We start from the raw sequence: 19,696 nt of genomic DNA on the forward strand, positions 1-19,696 counted from the left end.
TCTTCCCTCTATACCTCAATTTTCAATTTTTTTCAGTTTAGGTGTCATATTAAATTAGTTTAAAAGAACATTAAAAAGTACTATCTGGAATCAGAGGTAATATATAGGCTCTCACAGTCCTTTACATGAAAAAATTATCTATTTGAGCAGTGTTTTAAACTCTAGAAGATTTGTATTTGCTAAATCAACATTTATTGTTTATCTTCTCTAGCTTTTTAGTTTGTGGCACGAAGGTGTCACCAATTTGATCCTTTGATACAGACAGGGAATACTTGAAAAATCTATAGTTAGACTTATGATGAGTGATGCCAGGTTAGTGGGTATTCCTTTACTATGGATAATGTAGTTGAAAACTAACATCCAAAAATAGTTGGTTTAATTATTTGTGGCAGTTTTTAGTGTTTATACCGGATTTTTCATTCCTTATAAGGCAGATGAGGCTATTTGTTTTTGTGTACTAGTTAATTGTACTAATTTACATATGGGAGGGTCTGTGGGGAATGCATCTTTGCTAAAAAGAGACCTGGGAACTGAATGTTTGGATAATAAAAGGAAGAGTCAAAGAATCATGAAGTCTATTTACATATGTTACTTATATCAAATAATAATATTCTTAGAGTTAATTATTTGTATCCATAAAAGAGCTTTTATTTATGTTTACCTGTAGCTCTTAAGATATTTTGATCATATAGGTATTTAGTATACTATCTTGCATAATATCAAATCCCTATAATTAATCATTGGTATTTACATATTTTTTCCTAGTGGAGTGTGTGTTTGTGTTGGAAGAGTGAAGTGTACTATTCCTGTCTTTTTTGTGGCATGCACTTGGAAGAGAGTGAAGGTGTGGAACCTGAGGCTGTGGTATAAAGCATGGTATTAATATATACTGTAGGGTTATACCACCTGGAACGAGTGTCTTGGTAACCGTTCTGGACACTTGTGAGAGTGAACAAGGGCTCTAGTAATAATAATTGTGCTAAAACAACAAACAGGTAAAACTTAGAGACATAGTATCCCTATTTGTGAATCCTGACAGTCCTGCTGTATACATATAGACAGTACATATTAGTGTCCACGGCTTAAGTTTGAAGAGCAGAGAATAGTAGTTTCATATATTGTAAAGATTGAGATGAAAGTGAAAGTCACCTAGTCATGTCTGACTCTTTGTGACCCCATGGACTATATATAGTCCATGGAATTCTCCAGCCCAGAATACTGGAGTGGGCAGCCATTCCCTTCTCCAGGGGATCTTCCCAACCCAGGGATCAAACCTAGGTCTCCTGCATTGCAGGCAGATTCTTTACCAGCTGAGCCACAAGGGAAGCCCTATATTGCTTCCTATAGGCCCTATAGGGCTTCCTTCCCTATATTGAGATAATGTATATAAATGTAGCCTATTGCTTGTTAGTGACTGCTTAGTAAATGTTACCTATCATGTAAAAAAACTCATAGTTTGGTACAAGTGTGAGGATTGGTGTTACCACTTGAAAAGTCATAAAGCACTGCTGTCCTTTTCTGTTCTTTGCTTACCCTTCTGTTCATTATTTCCTATCTTTAATATGTAGTGCTTTCAGTTTACTGAAGTGCTGGGTTAATAAGCTGGTAGTTGTTGTTCAGTCACTAAGTTGTGTCCGACTCTGTGACCCTGTGGACTGCAGCACAGCAGGCCTCCCTGTCCTTCATTATCTCCTGGAGTTCTCAACTCTTGTCCATTGAGTCAAATGATAAATTTGTAATACTGTATATTAAATTTTTAAAAATTGAAATATAGTTAATTTACAACATCCTGTTAGTTTCTGGTGTACAGCCTAGTGATTCAGTTTATTAATGTATGTATATACATATAATGTTATGTATTAATATATGTACTTCTCTGTATTCCACTATAGGTTATTGCAAGATATAGTTTCATGTGCTGTATAGTAGGACCTTGTTTATTTTATATATAGTAGTTTGTATCTGTTAATTGAAAGCTCTTACTCTCCCTCTCCATATTTTTTAAAAAATTACCTATTTATTTTTGGCTGTGCTGGGTCTTCGTTGCTGTGTGCAGGCTTTCTCTAGTTGTGGCGAGCAGTGCACAGGCTTCTCATTGCGGTGGCTTCCCTTGATTCAGGGCACAGGGCTCAAGAGTGTGAGGGCTTCAGAAGTTGCGGCTCGTGAGCTCTAGAGCACGGTGTCTGTAGTTAACGGTGCTTGGGCCTAGCTGCTCTGTGGCATATAGGATCTTCCTGGACCAAAGATTGAATCTGAGTCTCCTGCATTGGCAGGTGGATTCCCAACCACTGGACCACCAGAGAAGCCCTCTTCATATATTTTTAATTTGAATCTCATAAACTCAGCAAATCCAAAACCAGGTTTAATAACTTGTTCTTAAACTGGTTGTCTCTTCTATTGCCTTACTTGTTGTGTTTAATAAATTTGACCTGTCAATTATTGGCTTCCACTGCTTCCATGTGGAAAGATACAGTTTTAGCCTGAGGCGTTTTACAGTCTTGCTCCAGTCTACTGTTGTAACTCTATCTTTGGTTTCATAAATGCTCTCTTTAGACTCCCTGCTTCCTTACTATCTCTAGAGAAAACACTGTACCATCTCACGGCTTTATTCACCTTTCTACCCACCTGAAATGTGTTATACAGTGGTTTTTCACTTGCAGATTGTCTTTTAGGTTGAAATTGTATTTGATTACTTTGAGAGTGGCCATGGTCTTTAAAATTAGCCTTTCCTGGTTTTGTCTGGGTAGTTTCTGGGATATTTAAAATGTAATTTTCAGTGAAATTTCCTTCTGTGGGGTGACCACCAAGCTGGGTGGTCACCAAGCTGGAGGGATGTTGCAGGACATTGCAACAGAGAATTTTGTTTTTAAATTGGATGTAGGAAATACCTTGGCTGTCCAGTCTCTTGGACCGGGGATTGAACCTGGGCTGTGACAGTGAAAGCACTGAGTCCTAACCACTGGACTGCCAGGAAATTCCCCCTTTCAGGGTTCTTTTGAATTATGTTACTTAATTCTTTTTTGGTATATGTCTGTAATTAATTTGGCGTATGTCTAAGATTGAAGGCAAAAGGAGAAAAGGGTGGCAAAGGATGAGATGGTTAGCATCACCGACTCAGTGGACAAGAATTTGAGCAAACTCTGGGAGATAGTGGAAGACAGAGGAGCCCGGTGTGCTGTATCGTCCATGGAGTCACAAGAAGTCGGATATGACTTAGCAACTGAACAACAACTATAATTGTAAACTAATTTTTGATCAAAGAATTTAATAATACAGCATGGCCATCATTCTGGACATTACTTCTCATTATATGTACTACCACAGATTTAAAAGTTAGGGGAGGGACTTCCCTGGTGGTCCAGTGGCTAAGATTCTGCATTCCCAGTTCTGAGGGTCTAAGTTTGATCCTTCGTCAAGGAACTAGATCGCTGTAGCTAAGATGTGGTCTAGCCAAAAAAAAAAGGATATTGGAGCTTCCCCATAGAACAGACCACCGCCATGGAATTAATCATAAAGGTTAAAATAACATCGAACATGGCTATACTTTGGTGTGTTTTTTTGCTTTATCTAAGTTGAAAAAATGCACCCTGGTTATTTATATTAAAGTTAAGAGATTTTAAGCAAAAAATAAAACAGTAAGTTGAAAGAAATGAACAGAAAATGATTTTATAATGGAGCATGTCTCAGTAGTCTCAAACAAAAATATTTTCCTTTGCAATAATGTACAACATAGTTGTAGAATCAAGAAGCTTTCAGGGTGAATGGTTGATTGAAGCTTTTTAAAGCTTTGAATTGTTGTGATAAGTAGATGGCCATAGCACAACATGACCTGAGAAAATTTGTACTGAGAAAATATGTCCTTGATTAATGTTTTCATAAGTAATTTCCATCATGAAAATGATTTCTTACTAGATCTGGTCTGTGCCATATTTTTGTAGAGTATTTGAGTAATTTTTATTGTGTCATGGAAACAATTGGCTATTAATCATTTTATTAGGATTTGAGAAATTCAAATAAGCTTAAAAATTTGAACATCTATCAGACTCTAGATAGTAGCTTAAAAGGCTAAAAAAGACAGGAATTCACTGGTGGTCCAGTGGTTAGGACTCTGTACTTCCATTGCAAGGGGCACAGCTTCCATCCCTGGTCAGTGTGGCCAAGGAGGGGAAAAGGCTTATTATATTAAAAAACGTCAAATACTGAAAAGATTGTCTGTGGTTAATAAACATTTTCTTTCAAAGCATTTTAGAGTATTTGTCTTAAAATCTAGCTTGTTTGTGTAATATTGAAAGCAAAGATGAAAGATTTTAAAATAGTATACTTATTCATACCTATACACATTTATTTAAAGATTAGTCACTATTTTTATTTCAGTTATAGGAAAACTCCAGAATTGTATATTCTTAATATAAAGACTAAAATTTCAATTAAAATAGAACTTTCAATTTAAAGGAACACTTTTTAAGGAAGTGAACGTATTTGGTTTTTGTTCTTAAATATCTAGAGACTTTTGATACCATCTAAGTCTTCCATCATTCTGCTAATGGTGAAAAGAGTAGAAATAGGAGAAAAGAATGTACTTACTTAGGAAGTGACATTTTGTATCCTCTGAAACTTGTTATTACTCCTAGTGTAAATTCATTGTTTTTTTATGTGCTGCTGAGGTATTGATAAAAGATGTAAACACTGGAATTTTACAATTGTGGATTGTAATGAGGATTTTGAAGTCATGAGTACATTTTACTAATCATTGTCCTTTAGGTAAATAAGAGAATTTGCAGTATTTCTTAACTTTGAGAGGAAGAGTATCTTTTTTTTAAAAAGTTTTTTGCCATGCTGCATGCATGTGGGATCACAGTTCCTCAACCAGGGAATGGCAACCCACTCTAATATTCTTGCTTGGGGAATCTCGTGGGACAGAGGAGCCCCGTGGGCTGCAGTCCATGGGGTCACAAGAGAGTCAGACGCAACAACTAAACAAAAAAAGTTAAGACTGTCTGCTAGTCCTGTTACCTAGATCCTGTGTATGTTATCTAGCTCTCTTTCTATAGACAGTTTAATCTCTTGATCATCAGTTGCTGTAGAAGATTTTTTTTGCATGTTTGATAATGTTCGATTGTTTGCTATGTATTGTTGATAATATTCATAGAGGCTCAGACTTGTGTCATTTTCCTGTGAAGAATAGAGAGTTCAGTCCTTGTGGGGCAGTTAATTTATCAGATTACCTTGATCCTGTCAGGGATTACTTTTAGAATTTGCTAGGCATATGGATTTCTTCTGAAAGCTGGATTTTCAACCATCCACTCTGGCTGGATCTGAACTTAGTCTTCCAAATGCTGTTCAGCCTCTGAAGTCTTGGCTCAGCTGTTCTCATCTAGGCCGCCCAGAGTTGCACTCTGAACACCTCAGTTCAGGAGTCACAGCCAAGCATTTGAGAGATTTATACATAGATTTTTGAGTCTCACTCCTGCAGCTCCCTTTTCTCTGGTACCACTGTTCCTGAAACCCACCTGCCTTATCAGTCCCTGATTGTTTCCTGTTTTCTCTATTCACTCAGACTGCCCCTGTTTGCAGGCCATCATTAATTTTAAGCTAGTGAAGAATGGCATTTGGTAATGATCATCTGTTTGAAGATTTAAATGTATTGTGATGAGAAAATGCTGGTAAAAATGGTGATATTAAGGCATTGGCTACTATATGTAAATTTTAGGGCCTTAACTATTCTGTATAAACATTTAAAATTTAAGGAATCAAGCCAGTAAGTTTCTGTTGGGTGTAGCATTGTCATCATTGGCATTACAATTGTGAGCAAAATCAAAATAAAGCCCTTGCTGTGAGTGACTTCATAGGCTAGTAAAAAGTAGTTCCTGAAAGTGTCTTTTTGATTAGAAAAATGAATTTTATTTTGTAAAATATGTATCATCTGTCTGCTTTGAAGTCTTTTAGATCATACATTTCTGATTTATAAAATGTTAATGTGAATATGTATCTTTATTTTTCTGGTTCAGTTTAAATCTGATATCCAAACCCTTGTTGCAGTGCCCTCCTCTTTTTTATCAACTTGTTTCAGCTTCTGGTCCCTTTTCTTAGCTATCTTTTTGTTGGTGCCAATTTAAAGTAGGGTGAAGAATTACATAGATTAATGTGGAGAATATGCATTATTCTCAGGCTCCATTTTTCCATGACATTTTTAAATGATGATGATAACTATGTCTCAGTTCACTTCAGTTGCTCAGTTGTGTCCAACTCTTCGCAACTCCATGCACTGCAGCACGCCAGGCCTCTCTGTCCATCACCAACTCCCAGAGTTTACCTAAACTCATGTCCATTGAGTCGGTGATGCCGTCCAACCATCTCATCCTCTGTCGTCCACTTCTCCCGCCTTCAATCTTTCCCAGCATCAGGGTCTTTTCCAACGAGTCAGTTCTTCACATCAGGTAGCCAAAGTATTGGAGTTTCAGCTTTAGCATCAGTCCTTCCAATGAATATTCAGGACTGATCTCCTTTTGGATGGACTGGTTGGATCTCCTTGCAGTCCAAGGGACTCTCAAGTCTTCAGCAGTTCAAAAGCATCAATTCTTTGGCACTCAGCTTTCTTTATAGTCCAACTCTCACATCCAAACATGACTACTGGAAAAACCATAGCCTTGACTAGACGGACCTTTGTTGGCAAAGGAATGTCTCTGCTTTTGAATATGCTGTCTAGGTTGGTCATAACTTTTCTTTCAAGGAGCAAGCATCTTTTAATTTCATGGCTGCAGTCACCATCTGCAGTGATTTTGGAGCCCAAAAAATAAAGTCTCTCACTGTTTCCACATCTGTTTGCCATGAAGTGATGGGACTGGATGCCATGACCTTATTTTTCTGAATGTTGAGTTTTAAGCCAACTTTTAAGCTCTCCTCTTTCACTTTCATCAAGAGGCCCTTTAGTTCTTCTTCACTTTCTGCCGTAAGGGTGGTGTTATCTGCATATCTGAGGTTACTGATATTTCTCCCGGCAATCTTGATTCCAGCTGTGCTTCATCCAGCCTAGTGTTTCTCATCATGTACTCTGCATATAAGTTAAATAAGCAAGGTGGAAATATACTGCCTTGATGTACACCTTTCCTGATTAAGAAGATTTCACTTCAAGCTGGTATCCAGCTTTTTTCCTTAGGGTCATTTGAAAATGACAGAAGTTGCTCAACTTTAGTTACCATATATCATAACAGTGTGACATGAGGGCAAGGATCTGTGTAGTATTGCCTTACTCATTTTATAAAGATTTTTTGTGTGTCATGTAATAAAGTTAATTATGCTCTCCAAACTTTAGTTGAACCGGCCCTCCCCACTAACCACCCCTGCCACGCACAGCACTTTAATGGGATGTTAAAAGAAAGATACTTCGTTTTCCTATTTTGCATGGTGTCTAACAATCTTATGTTAAATGTGTAAGTGGAAGATAACAATATATATTTTAAATTTGAGAAACGTTTTGCTCTTAATGAAGAGATGCTAGAAGAGTCTGGTGCTTTTCTCAGAGTTTGGCTAGTGGTCTACTTTATCAAATGCTTCTCCTATAATTCATTCTTTAAAAAAATGTTATGGACAGTATTGGTTCATTTATTTAGACTATTGCTGTCATAGAGATTAAGTTTTCACAACATTGTAAATTAACTGTATTTCAATAAAAATGTACAAATAAATTTCCTAATGTTATTTTTTCATGTTAAGTTTATAATGTTTAATTATTTTCCACTAGGAAACCACCCCTACTCCGAATCCCCCGCCTACAGAAGAAGAGAAAACAGAATCTAATCAGGAGGTTGCTAACCCAGAACACTATATTAAACACCCTTTACAGAACAGGTAAGCTTTCTGACACATAGATTTTTTGACTTGGGCAACAAGGTAAATGGTGAATGGGACAGGTTTGGAGGGGAAGATTAGATAAGACTAGTTTTAGGTATGTTAGGTTGAGGATTCCATTTTCACTTGGATGACCCACGTCTGGCAAGCAGTTTTATATGTGAATCTTGAGCTCAGAAAGTAGAACTTTGAATGGTAGTTGAAACCATAGTAGTAAATGGGTTCTCTTAAGTGAATTTGACTCACAACAGAGGCTAGGAATATTAGCACATGGGGATTTTTTTGGGTAAGAATGGCTATGAAGAAAACAGACGTGGTACAAAGAGAGGGGGGGTTGGGCAGGGATGGACTGGTAGTTTGGAGTTAGCAAATTATTATATATAAAGAGTGGATAAACAACAAGGTCCTACTGTATAGCCCAGAGAACTATGTAGTTAATATCCTATAATAAACCATAATGGAGAAGAATATGAAAATATATATACATATGTATAGCTAAGTCACTTTGCTGTACAGCAGAAATTACCATAACATTGTAAATCAACTGTACTTCAATAAAATTTTTTTTAAAATGCCTATGGAAGTGTATAGAAATATATACTATATAAACTAGGACAGAGTGTTGGTCATGGAAACCAAGAAAATGATTTAAGGACAAGGTACAGCATATATGCCCCAAAAAGGTCAAATATTCATTGGATTGAACAATAAGTCCTTGCTAACACTGGAGAAAGTTTAGTAGAGTAGATGATAGAAAAGATTGGCATAGTTTGAAGAGTGAATAGAAATATACAAATGTATAGAGCAGGAATAGACAATTTGAAGGAGAAAGTTCAGATGGTCTGTGAAGGAGAAAGAGCCTAGGGTATATGGAGTCTGGATATTGGTTGGTTTGTAATTTAAGAGAAGTTTAGAAGAGGAAAAGAGAGTTTAGGATGAGTTAAGTTTTCATAGTTGCAATGTAGTAGTTCAACACTTCAGTATATGGTTTTTCCTACCTCCACCCTACCACTTCCCAGTGTGTTTGTGCTTTTACTTAAATATCTTTCTGGTTTATCTGATAAAACTTTAATTCACTGAGAGCTGATGGTGGGAACACTCAGAAACATTGTAAGAATCTGGAGGAAAGTAAATGGGATAAATTAACTTTTGAGGATCTTTAATTCCTTTCATTCCCCTTCTCCCACACCCTACAAGTCTATAATTAGGTTTCATTTATCTGAAAAATGTGTTGTCCCTTTATGTCCTTTTCTTCCCCTTCATTATCATTGTAGACTTCCTGAAGTAATAGTCCAAATATGCTTTAGTAGTTTTTTCGTAGGAGGTGGGTGATTCAGCATACCCTCCAGGGAGGAACAAATCAGTTCTCTAGATACTGTGGATTGTCAGCCAGTGTGTGAAATATCAAAGGTCAAATAGTTGATAAAAGGAAAAAATTCTTCCTCAGGAAAGATTGTGCCAAAGTAATACTAAGTTGGACAATTGATTAGTGGCAGTTTTATATAGTTCATCCTAGCAGCAGTACTAAAACCTTTAAAGTATTTTCCCCCCATCTTTTCAGTGGTATCGTATAAAAAGCTCACTGTCTTCTGTCTGTGAACACAGTTCATGTCGCTGTTATTGTGGGAGATCAAGGCATATATCCATCATAGCTTAAGATGAAATCTGAGATTCCTGAAAGGTGCTCTTATCAGTGAACAAACTGATTAAATCCTAAAATGAAGTCTGAGGATTTTCATTTCTCTATAATTTCTATTTTTTGTGTAAAATAATATGAAATTAAAAACTGTTCTGAGACATTTTTGGTTCTGATTTTGGTAATTTCTTCATTATTTACTTTTTGTAAATAATTTTGTAAGGAATTATGTTTTCTTTTTAAAAAATCGCTATAGTATTATAAGAATGATTAAATCATTGAGGCACAAAGTATACAGAGTTTTCAGTTCAGTTCAGTTCAGTCGCTCAGTCGTGTCCAACTCCTTGCAACCGCATGAATTGCAGCACGCCAGGCACAAAGAGTTAAGTTTTCTGTTTTTCTCTGATACCTTCTTCCCCATTTTGTTTTGCTCCACTCCCCAAAATAATCAGTGTTAAAAATTTGGTTTGTATTTTTCCAAAACCTTTCAATGTACATATATATATATACTTTCTTTTTTTAGTACGGTATATCTATATGGTAAAATTTCCGAGTTCTTAGGCTTAAGACTGCCCATTATCTACCTTTATAGACACTGCCAAATTATCCTCCTTTATCTGCTTAGACTTACTGATTTCTACATCCTTGACAACTGGTACCATCAATCTTTTAAATTTAATTGCCTGTCAGATTGGTTCTAGCCTAACTTGCGAAAACAATGTCTTATTGTTTTAAATGTGCATTTCTTCTATTGAAGTTTCAAACAGTTTTGTTCAAGACAATTGTTTATTTGTGTTTTTACCTGTGAGAAGTCTGTTCAATTCTTATTGTCTGTTATTTTCTTTTTGGTTATCTTTTCAAGTTTATTTCCAAGCATTGTACATTAGGGATGCTAACCCATCCAAGGGGGGATTAGGTTGAAATACACTTCCAAGTCATTTGTCTTTTAACATTGTCTAAAGAGTTGTGTTATTTTAAAGGTTTTTTATTTTCATATAATCAAATACCAACTTTCCTCCATGGTTGCTGGGTTTCATGTCAGTCTTAAGAGAATTTTACCCACACAGTTATCCTTTTTTTTTTTTTTTTAACCCACACAATTAACACATTTAATAGCGGCCTAGAAGTCTTGCATGTATATATTATGTTTATTATATTTTTAAAATTATTTATTGTTATTATTTAAATCTCAACTTCTTTGGGCTCATGACCCCTTTACATTCTTAGAAGTCTTCTTGCATGTATATATTATGTTTATTATATTTTTAAAATTATTTATTGTTATTTAAATCTCAACTTCTTTGGGCTCATGACCCCTTTACATTCTTAAAAATTATTGAGGATTCCACAGTGTTTTACAGGTTATGTAGATTTTCATCTATTTTCATTTGCTATATTAGAAAATAAAATAAATCTCAAAAAATATAAAATTACATATGTACTTAACCCATTGCATGTTAATGTAAATGATTTTTATGGAAACATTTATTCAAAATAAAAAATACGTAGTGGGAAGAACAGCATTTTTGTAAATATTTTTTAGTGCCTGGCTTAATAGAAATCAGCTAGGTTTTCATAGCTGGTTCTGCATTTTCAAGTCTTTGGAGATAACGTTGTTTCAGAGGAAGTACAAGGATAAAATATGACCTCAAATATACATAGTTGGAAAAGGAGAAATTTTAATGGCCTTTTATAATTATGAATAGCTCCTTCCTTTGATACTAGGTTTCTTGCAGGTTAGTTGCAATGTAGAATCTGAAACCACATCCAGTAACTTTTTTCTACTCTGTTACTTTAAAATCCATTCATCTGTCTTGCATTTGGAATATATCCTTCTTCACTCATGCATACCACTGGTCATTTAGAAAATACTGGTTCAGTGAGTTTGTAGATCTAAATATTGACATTTTTCATTATATGATATCAAAACAATAACATTATCATTACTAAATGCCTCAGAAATGTACCCAAGTTTTGTTAAATTTTCGTGCTCAGTGACACTTGCAGGCTTGCCAAAATTCTGATTTTTCTCCTGAAAGCTTAAATTTTGGCAACATGCTCACTCTGTTCATTTTTCAAGAAGTAACCATAATTGATCAGCCTATTCTTCCAAGTAAAAGTGGTGTTCTTTGAAAAAGCGACTAGTTCTCCTCACAACTCAATTGTCTAAGCATTGCATTTGGTATGCAGAAGTATTTTTTGTACAGAAAAAACATGTGCACAGATTGAAATTTAATAAAACAAGTATTTTATTACTGTTTCATTAGTGGCATTCTTAACTGAAACTGACAGTTATTCTTCTGAGAGTTGGTGATAATACAGAACAGTGACAAATGGTAGACATGGGTGCCACTGTATGATTCTTGTTATGTGCATCACTGCTAGGTTTACTGTTGTTTTTGCATCATCAGTGAAAATGTCAACACAGTGAAAAATAAAATATCTTAGGATTTTTATGAAGTAGTTTTTACTCATCAGTGTTCCTGAAAGGGTCTTAAGATGCCTACGGGGACTTGTAAACCACATTCTAAGAACTGTTGATAGGCACTTAAGATGTTTCCAGTTTTCCAAATTTAAGAACATTATTGGACAAATATTTTTGCTTAGTCATCCAGTCATTTTCTTAGAATAAACCTTTAATCAGATCAGATCAGATCAGTCGCTCAGTCATGTCCGACTCTTTGCGACCCCATGAATCGCAGCACGCCAGGCCTCCCTATCCATCACCAACTCCCGGAGTTCACTCAGACTCAACGTCCATCGAGTCAGTGATGCCATCCAGCCATCTCATCCTCTGTCGTCCCCATCTCCTCCTGCCCCCAATCCCTCCCAGCATCAGAGTCTTTTCCAATGAGTCAACTCTTCACATGAGGTGGCCAAAGTACTGGAGTTTCAGCTTTAGCATCATTCCTTCCAAAGAAATCCAGGGTTGATCTCCTTCAGAATGGACTGGTTGGATCTCCTTGCAGTCCAAGGGACTCTCAAGAGTTTGGTGGCTGACTGCAAGTTTTTTTTTTAAAGATGGAATGGAATTTTATTATTTTCAGTTGAGGTATAACAATTTCAAATGTACAACACAGTGATTCAGTATTTGTATGTATTGTGGAATGATCATAATCAACATCTATCACAATACATATTTATAATTTCTTTTATAATGAGAACTTTTAAGATTTAGTCTCTTCACAACTTTCAAATTTGCAATGCAGTATTACGAACTATATTTACTATGTTACTATGTTGTACGTTGCATCCCCGTGATTTATTTTATAACTGGAAGTTTGTACCACTTGAAGGTCATGCATTTCCCCACCCCTTTGCCTCTGGGAACCACAAATCTGTTCACTGTATCAGTGAGCTTGGGCTGGGTTTTTCTCCTTTTTTTAAAGTTTTTTTTAGATCCCATGTATAAGCAAAATCATATAGTATTTGTTTTTCCTGTCTAGTGTGTGATTTATTTAACTTGTTACAAAGTCCTATGGTCCATCCTTCTCTTTTATGACTGAATAATCCATTGAATATACACATTCATACATACATACATATTTTCTTTTTTCACTCCTTGATGAACATTTAAGTTGCTTCTGTATCTTAAGCTCTTGTAAAGCTGTACTAATCATGGGGATTCATATATCTTTTTCAAGTTAGTATTTTCATTTTTTCAGATAATATCCAGAAGTGGAATTGCTGGATCAAATGGTAGTTCTGTTTTTAATTTTTTCAGGAAAGACTGAATTAGTTTTAGAAATCCAGGGTACAGTACTTGATACTGTGTGTTTAATAGTTTTTCTGCCTTTGCTTTTTCAAAATATTTTTTTCCTTGATCAGGGGTTGGCAAATACAAATTACCAAGTAGGTGTTGAAATGCATCTCATTTTTTATGTCTGAGATTATCAAGCATTGATCATAAAGTTATAAAATGTATGTCTACTTGGAAAACTGTCTTCAGACAACATTTTTATTAGTAAGTGAAACTCACTGCTGCTTTGAACATGGATGTAAAACTTCTGTTGACACTGACTTTCTGTTTTTAGATGGGCACTCTGGTTTTTTAAAAATGATAAAAGCAAAACTTGGCAAGCAAACCTTCGATTGATCTCTAAGTTTGATACTGTTGAAGACTTTTGGGCGTAAGTAACCATTTTAGGATGTTTGTTTTATTGTGTGCTTTTTTATTTTAAGTTGTATTCGCAAAAAGAAGGGTAAGGTGTACAGTTAATATTTACTTTTTTGCTTGTTCATCTTCTCACAACTGTTAGAATTGGTGATTATTTCTCACCAGTTTTAGAAAGCTTCCATCTTGTCATCATTTAGCTCTGCCTATTCTCTATTCCTTGTCCTAAGATGTCATTCATTGAGAATCCTTTATTGTCACTGGAACTTCTGACAACTTTTAGGACCTTGTCCCCTTTCTTGGTTACCTACGCATATTTGCTCTATTTTTATTCCAGAGCTTTCTTAGGAAAAGAATGCTTTTCTTAGCATTTCTGCAGATTCTTTTTAGTATAAACTGTGGATTTCCTGTGATAAAGATTCTGAGATTTCAAAGGCCAAACTGCTTATAAATCAGGGTTTGTCAAAGAATGACAGTGTCTGTGATGATAGATAATTTTATTACACTTAGTGGTCAACTTAAGAATACTTGAAATATTTTTGAGATTTTGTTTCAGATTTAGCAATATAATTTAATTTAGAGCTATAAAGTTCTTTGCAAGAAGTTTTGGAATATTGATTCTTTAAAAACAGTTTATTTAGTTATGTCTTATTTGCTTGAAAAATACATAGGGAGAAACTGTTGGAGAACATGAAAGATACAGCTTATTAAAAACGTGTTTAAGAGCTATAAATTATCGAGCAGTTATCTAAGTATTCTAATTTGTTCAGTTGGTGTATTTTGGATCATAGCAGTGATGTGATTCCTGTGTTTTAATGTTAATACTTGGGTGTATCACACAGATAGATTGTGGCTAGAAAATTATAAATTAATAGATTATGATTTAAAATTTTATACATATGATGTATACTTCAAATGCATACTAAACTAGGCATTTAGTATGCATTTGAATCACTGAAAACAAACAAAGCATAGGATAATGAAAGAAAACTATGTTGAGATCACTTGGGTCACTTTTAATTGAACTTATGGGCTTTTTTTTAAAAAACAAAATTTAATTTAGTGAAAAAAAATTTTTTAAATGAACTACATTTGAAACTCCCAGTAATTCATAGGCCTAGTTAAATTATGGTTCTGTTTTGCCCTTCATCAAAACATTGAGTGTTTTTCTTCTCTAATTGTATTTATTCAAGAGTTTTCTGAAACATAATAGTCTCCAGTATCCTGTGGAGGAGGGGAGAGCAAGAGTCCTGAGCCATTCTCCCACTGAATAAGATTTGCATTTATCTAAGTTTGTTTGGCTGTCACCAGTTTTACATAATTATATATCTAAGTGACCTCTAATTAGAACATGACGCCACAGTTTTTAGGTATGTTGTAAGAAGTGTTATTGCTTAGTGGATTATTATGCCATAATTGAGAGATAAACCCTTAAGCTTTCTATCTTTGTCACTTAGTTTCTCACGTTTGGGGGGCAAATTTAACGAAACAGCTATTGAGATTTTCTTTTTTTAATCTAGTCTTGTCTGTAGCATTAGGATTCTATTTAAGTGTGCCATTACAGATTCTAATTGTGAACTTAGTAAGAGACCTTAGAGCATGATTAAGGAGAAAGAAGGCGGCAGAAAGAAGCGTTGGTCTTTTCTACTTTGAATGCCATTGAAGAATGTCCCTTCCATACTAGACATTAATTGTATAGAAATGGTGGTTCTAATTCTGTAGTTACTGTTAGTTTGCATGTCTCTCTTCTTGCCTAGTGGAATCTTGTCAGTGATAATCTAGTTTGGAAAGAGTTACTATTAGATAGAAAAACCCAACAAGCTGTATGCTGTCTTAATGTTCTCTCATTCAAACTGGATTTGTTGTTAAACTGTGGGATGTCATCCAAAGAATCCTTGACTCTTTCTTAAAACTCTACATGAAATACTCACAGACTGGGTTAAAATAGCAGTAAGAAAATCTTACTAAGGGAAATAATACCATCCATGTGGTATTATTGCTAGTCGTATAAGATCATCACTTCTGTATAAAATACTGGAGACAGGCAAGGCATTCTTACTCTGTTGCCAGTTTTATAACAATTTTGCTATGGTAGACTTCAAGATCAAATGATCCAATCTAGCATTCTACCTTCAGGCTAGTGGAATACCTAATTCATCCTAAATGTTAATCTGTTACATTGCTATTTGGGAAATAGTTTAGAAATACACATTCTGTGGTTCCAGCCTATATTTAAGGAATTAAAATTCTAAGAAGTAGGATGTGGAACTGTTCTGTCTTTAAAAGCTCCCCCAAAGATTATTATGCTTGCTCACTTAAACTAGTAATGGTGTGTGTCGTTTGGGAACTATTGATCTTTTCCACTCTTGGGTACTTTCACAAATAATAATAATGTTGACCTAGTTTAGTCATGCAATCCTGATGATCAGGGAGTTTTGTCTTTCTTTCTCTAGATTGGTCTTTTTGTATGTTTAAAATGGCTTATTAGCCTCATGGATTTTTTACTTACAGCCATCTGGTACATCTCTTCTCAGTTTCTTATAATAATGTGTATATATTAAGTTAACTAATACACCAAAATTGTCAGGATAAAATCACTGAAGATATTTTCTAAAAATCATCAGATGTTGATTCTTAAAGCTGACTTATTAAGATCTGTTTGGTCTGTTTCAGAAATTGACTCCATAGGGGGGAAAAAAGTAAATGAGTTTTTTATCTTGTTTATTTTTATCATATTCTCTGAATGTACACATAAACACCTAAACTCCGCACTACATTTTCTATGTTTATAATTGTTCTTTTCTTTTACCTAGTCTGTACAACCATATCCAGTTGTCTAGTAATTTAATGCCTGGCTGTGACTACTCACTTTTTAAGGTATGCTTAATTGGTGACTTCATATATTTATTATAAGACTGGACCATTCAGGTATTCATTAAAATCTTACCACGAACTTAGAAATAGTTAATGTTGTGATGCTTGGAGAATAATTACATTAGCTTTACCATATTTTAGCATAAGTATATTTTGGCTTCTTTTAGTATAAATAATTGAAATTAAGTGAGAATTTGGCTGTATGGGCACATACTGTGATTGATTTTGAGGAGAGCTTTGATTATCCACTCCTATTTCTTTATATACTTGAGCAGACCGAAGTGCAGAGTTTGTCAGGAGTATGTGTGTCCTTGAGATACTTATGAGTTTTGTCAGCTGTTAGTGGGTGGGACAGTCATTAGCTCTCTCATATGTATTTTTTAGATATAGAAATGTGTATAGCTTCTCAAAGGTGTATGTTACTCAGAACCTCCAAAGTATGCTACTTTAGAACCTCCAAATTAAGTCAAACCCAAGATTTGATAGCTAGTAAGTACCCTAGTCAAGGCTCTGTTTTTGCAATCCCATGCCTCTAGCTTTGTTTTGTGTGCTTTCCCACTACCTCAGTAACAGTTTTACGAGTATAAAGTAAACAACACGGTTGTTGCTTACTGTTTTTAGTCATTATCTTAAGTTAAACTAACAATATTGTCTCATATTGTTGTATCCCTAACCTTGTAGGATGGTATTGAGCCTATGTGGGAAGATGAGAAAAACAAACGAGGAGGACGATGGCTAATTACACTGAACAAACAGCAGAGACGAAGTGACCTCGATCGTTTTTGGCTAGAGACAGTAAGGTTTTACAATTATAAAGCTGTTTTTGATACTAAAACTTTGTTGTCGTTGTTATTCAGTTGCTAAGTTGTTTCTGACTGCGACCCCATGAACTGCAGCACTCCAGGCTTCCCTGTCCTTCACTATCTCCCATAGTTTGTTCAAACTCACATCCATTGAGTCAGTGACACCATCCAACCATTTCATCCTCTGTTGCCCTCTTCTCCTCTTGCCCTTAATTTTTCCCATCATCAGGGTCTTCTGTAATGAGTCAGCTTTTTGCATCATGTATCCAAAGTATTGGAGCCTCAGCAGCAGTCCTTTCAGTGAATATTCAGGGTTGATTTCCTTTAGGATTGATTGGTGTGATCTCCTTGCTGTCCACGGGACTCTCAAGAATCTTCTACAGTACCACAAGAGTCTTCACCAGCACTGCAGTTGGGAAGCATCTTCTTCGGTGCTCACCTTTCTTTATAGCCCACCTCTAACATCCATACATGACCGCTGGAAAAACTATAGTTTTGACTATACGGACCTTTGCCAGCAAAGTGATATCTGCTTTTTAATATGCTGTCTAGGTTTGTCATAGCTGTTCTTCCAAGGAGCAAGTGTCTTTTAATTTTGTGGCTGCAGTCACCGTCCACAGTGCTTATGGAGCCCTAGAAAATGAAATCTGACTCTTGTTTCCCACATTTTCCCCATCTGTTTGCCATGAAATGATAGGACCAGATGTCATTATATTCATTTTTTTGAATGTTGAGCTTTAAGCCAGCTTTTTCACTGTCCTCTTTCACCTTCATCAAGAGGCTCTTCCTCTTCACTTTCTGCCATTAAAGTGGTAGAAAACTTTGTTCCTTTTTCATTGGTTACTCAAAGAGAAGATAAGGATGCCCACTCTAGAAATCTAGGCCAGGACTTAATTTTGTTCTATCATGTGAACGAATCTTGTATACTTTTACTAGTAGAGTACAATGCCCTGCTACATATTACAAATCCAGAAAGTGATTGGCAGTTGACTGACTTTCCACAATAAGGTCATCCTAGTCATTTCATTAAGTTCAAAATTGTGGTAACTTTCACATTTTGTATGATACAAAGTTTTACAGTCCTTAGAGTATTGCTCTGTGCACTCAACTTTTTAGATCCGTGAAGGAAATAGTGAAATTGTAGCTTGATATCATTCAGCTTATATGTTGTGATATAATTTTGAACTTTAGGCTTCATACGACATTTATTAAATTGAGATAATACACATTTTCTCTAGTGAAAGGTTTTAAACCCCAGGCTTTTAAGATCAGGGATTATAATCTTTTTTGTATCCTGAACACTGGTCTGGTCTGTAGTTAGCATATTAAGCGTGCCACATGGCATGCACAGTCTTAGTTCCCTGACCAGGGATCGAACCTGAGCCCTCTGCCATGGAAGCATGGAGTCTTAACCACTGGACCACCAGGGAAGTTCCTGGTTAGCACTTACTAAATTGAGCAATAAAAAATATTTCAATAAATGGCTTTTATTGAGGAAAAACTTAATTTTCTTTTGGGAGAGATTATCAGTAAATACCATTTTAGAACTCTTTATTAAGTCATTTCAGTTTTGCAAGATGACAAAAGTTGTGGAGATGGATGGTGGTACAGTATGAATATACTTAATGTTACTAAACCATCCACTTAAAAATGGTTAAAATGGTAAATTTTATTTTATGTATTTACCATATTTTTTTTTAAAAATTAGGGAAAGTTCATGAAAAGCAACAGGAACAAGAGGCATTTCATCCATGAGCAGCTTTTTCATTTATTCCATTAAAACTTGTTTACTGGCAAGTGTAGCAGCAGCAGAGCAAATGAATATTAGTAAAATAATTCACCTTTTTTGTGCCCTGACATCAGTTTCCCAGTTTACTGAAAAAGTTAGCAAAACTGTTTGTTGGTATTAAAGAATCTAACAGTTTTTTAAAGGCCAGGACAAAAAACTACATATATAAAACTCTTGATTTTAAAAACTTTTTTAGCTTTGTATATAAATATATGAGACATTTTGCAACTTAAAGAAGCTGTTTATAACCTGTTGAATGTAATTTGAAATTCAGTTTTTTCTTTTAAGCTGCTGTGCCTTATTGGAGAATCTTTTGATGACTACAGTGATGATGTATGTGGAGCTGTTGTTAATGTTAGAGCTAAAGGTGATAAAATAGCAATATGGACTACTGAATGTGAAAACAGAGAAGCTGTTACACATATAGGGTAAGTTTTGCTGTTTGTGTACTTTTAAAATAGATAACTAAAAGCAGAACTGCTTTTTTAAAAATATGTTTATGTAGATCATTATTTTTCTTGTTTTCATGAACACTTTTATAACCTTGAACTGCTGTATTGGTATTCTATGTCTGGTTCATCCTTTTTCATTTCTGTAAAATTTCTTTTTCCTATCAATGGAGTATAGAATCA

The 19,696-nt window shown here is 35.1% G+C and overlaps 1 protein-coding gene across 4 annotated transcripts in view; it reads left to right on the forward strand.

Annotated features, from left to right (window-relative positions):
* The window catches only part of EIF4E (eukaryotic translation initiation factor 4E), a 41,568-nt gene that overhangs the window by 16,765 nt on the left and 5,107 nt on the right, over nt 1-19,696 (forward strand). For all 4 annotated transcript variants that reach the window (XM_061419592.1, XM_061419591.1, XM_061419590.1 and 1 more), the window contains 5 exons: nt 7,742-7,848; nt 13,519-13,614; nt 16,412-16,475; nt 17,154-17,267; nt 19,353-19,492. In XM_061419592.1, coding sequence (XP_061275576.1) covers nt 7,742-7,848; nt 13,519-13,614; nt 16,412-16,475; nt 17,154-17,267; nt 19,353-19,492 — 521 coding nt within the window. The remainder of the gene's footprint in view (nt 1-7,741; nt 7,849-13,518; nt 13,615-16,411; nt 16,476-17,153; nt 17,268-19,352; nt 19,493-19,696) is intronic.

The sequence above is a fragment of the Bos javanicus genome, chromosome 6 (genome assembly GCF_032452875.1).
Source record: "Bos javanicus breed banteng chromosome 6, ARS-OSU_banteng_1.0, whole genome shotgun sequence".
NCBI lineage: Eukaryota > Metazoa > Chordata > Mammalia > Artiodactyla > Bovidae > Bos > Bos javanicus.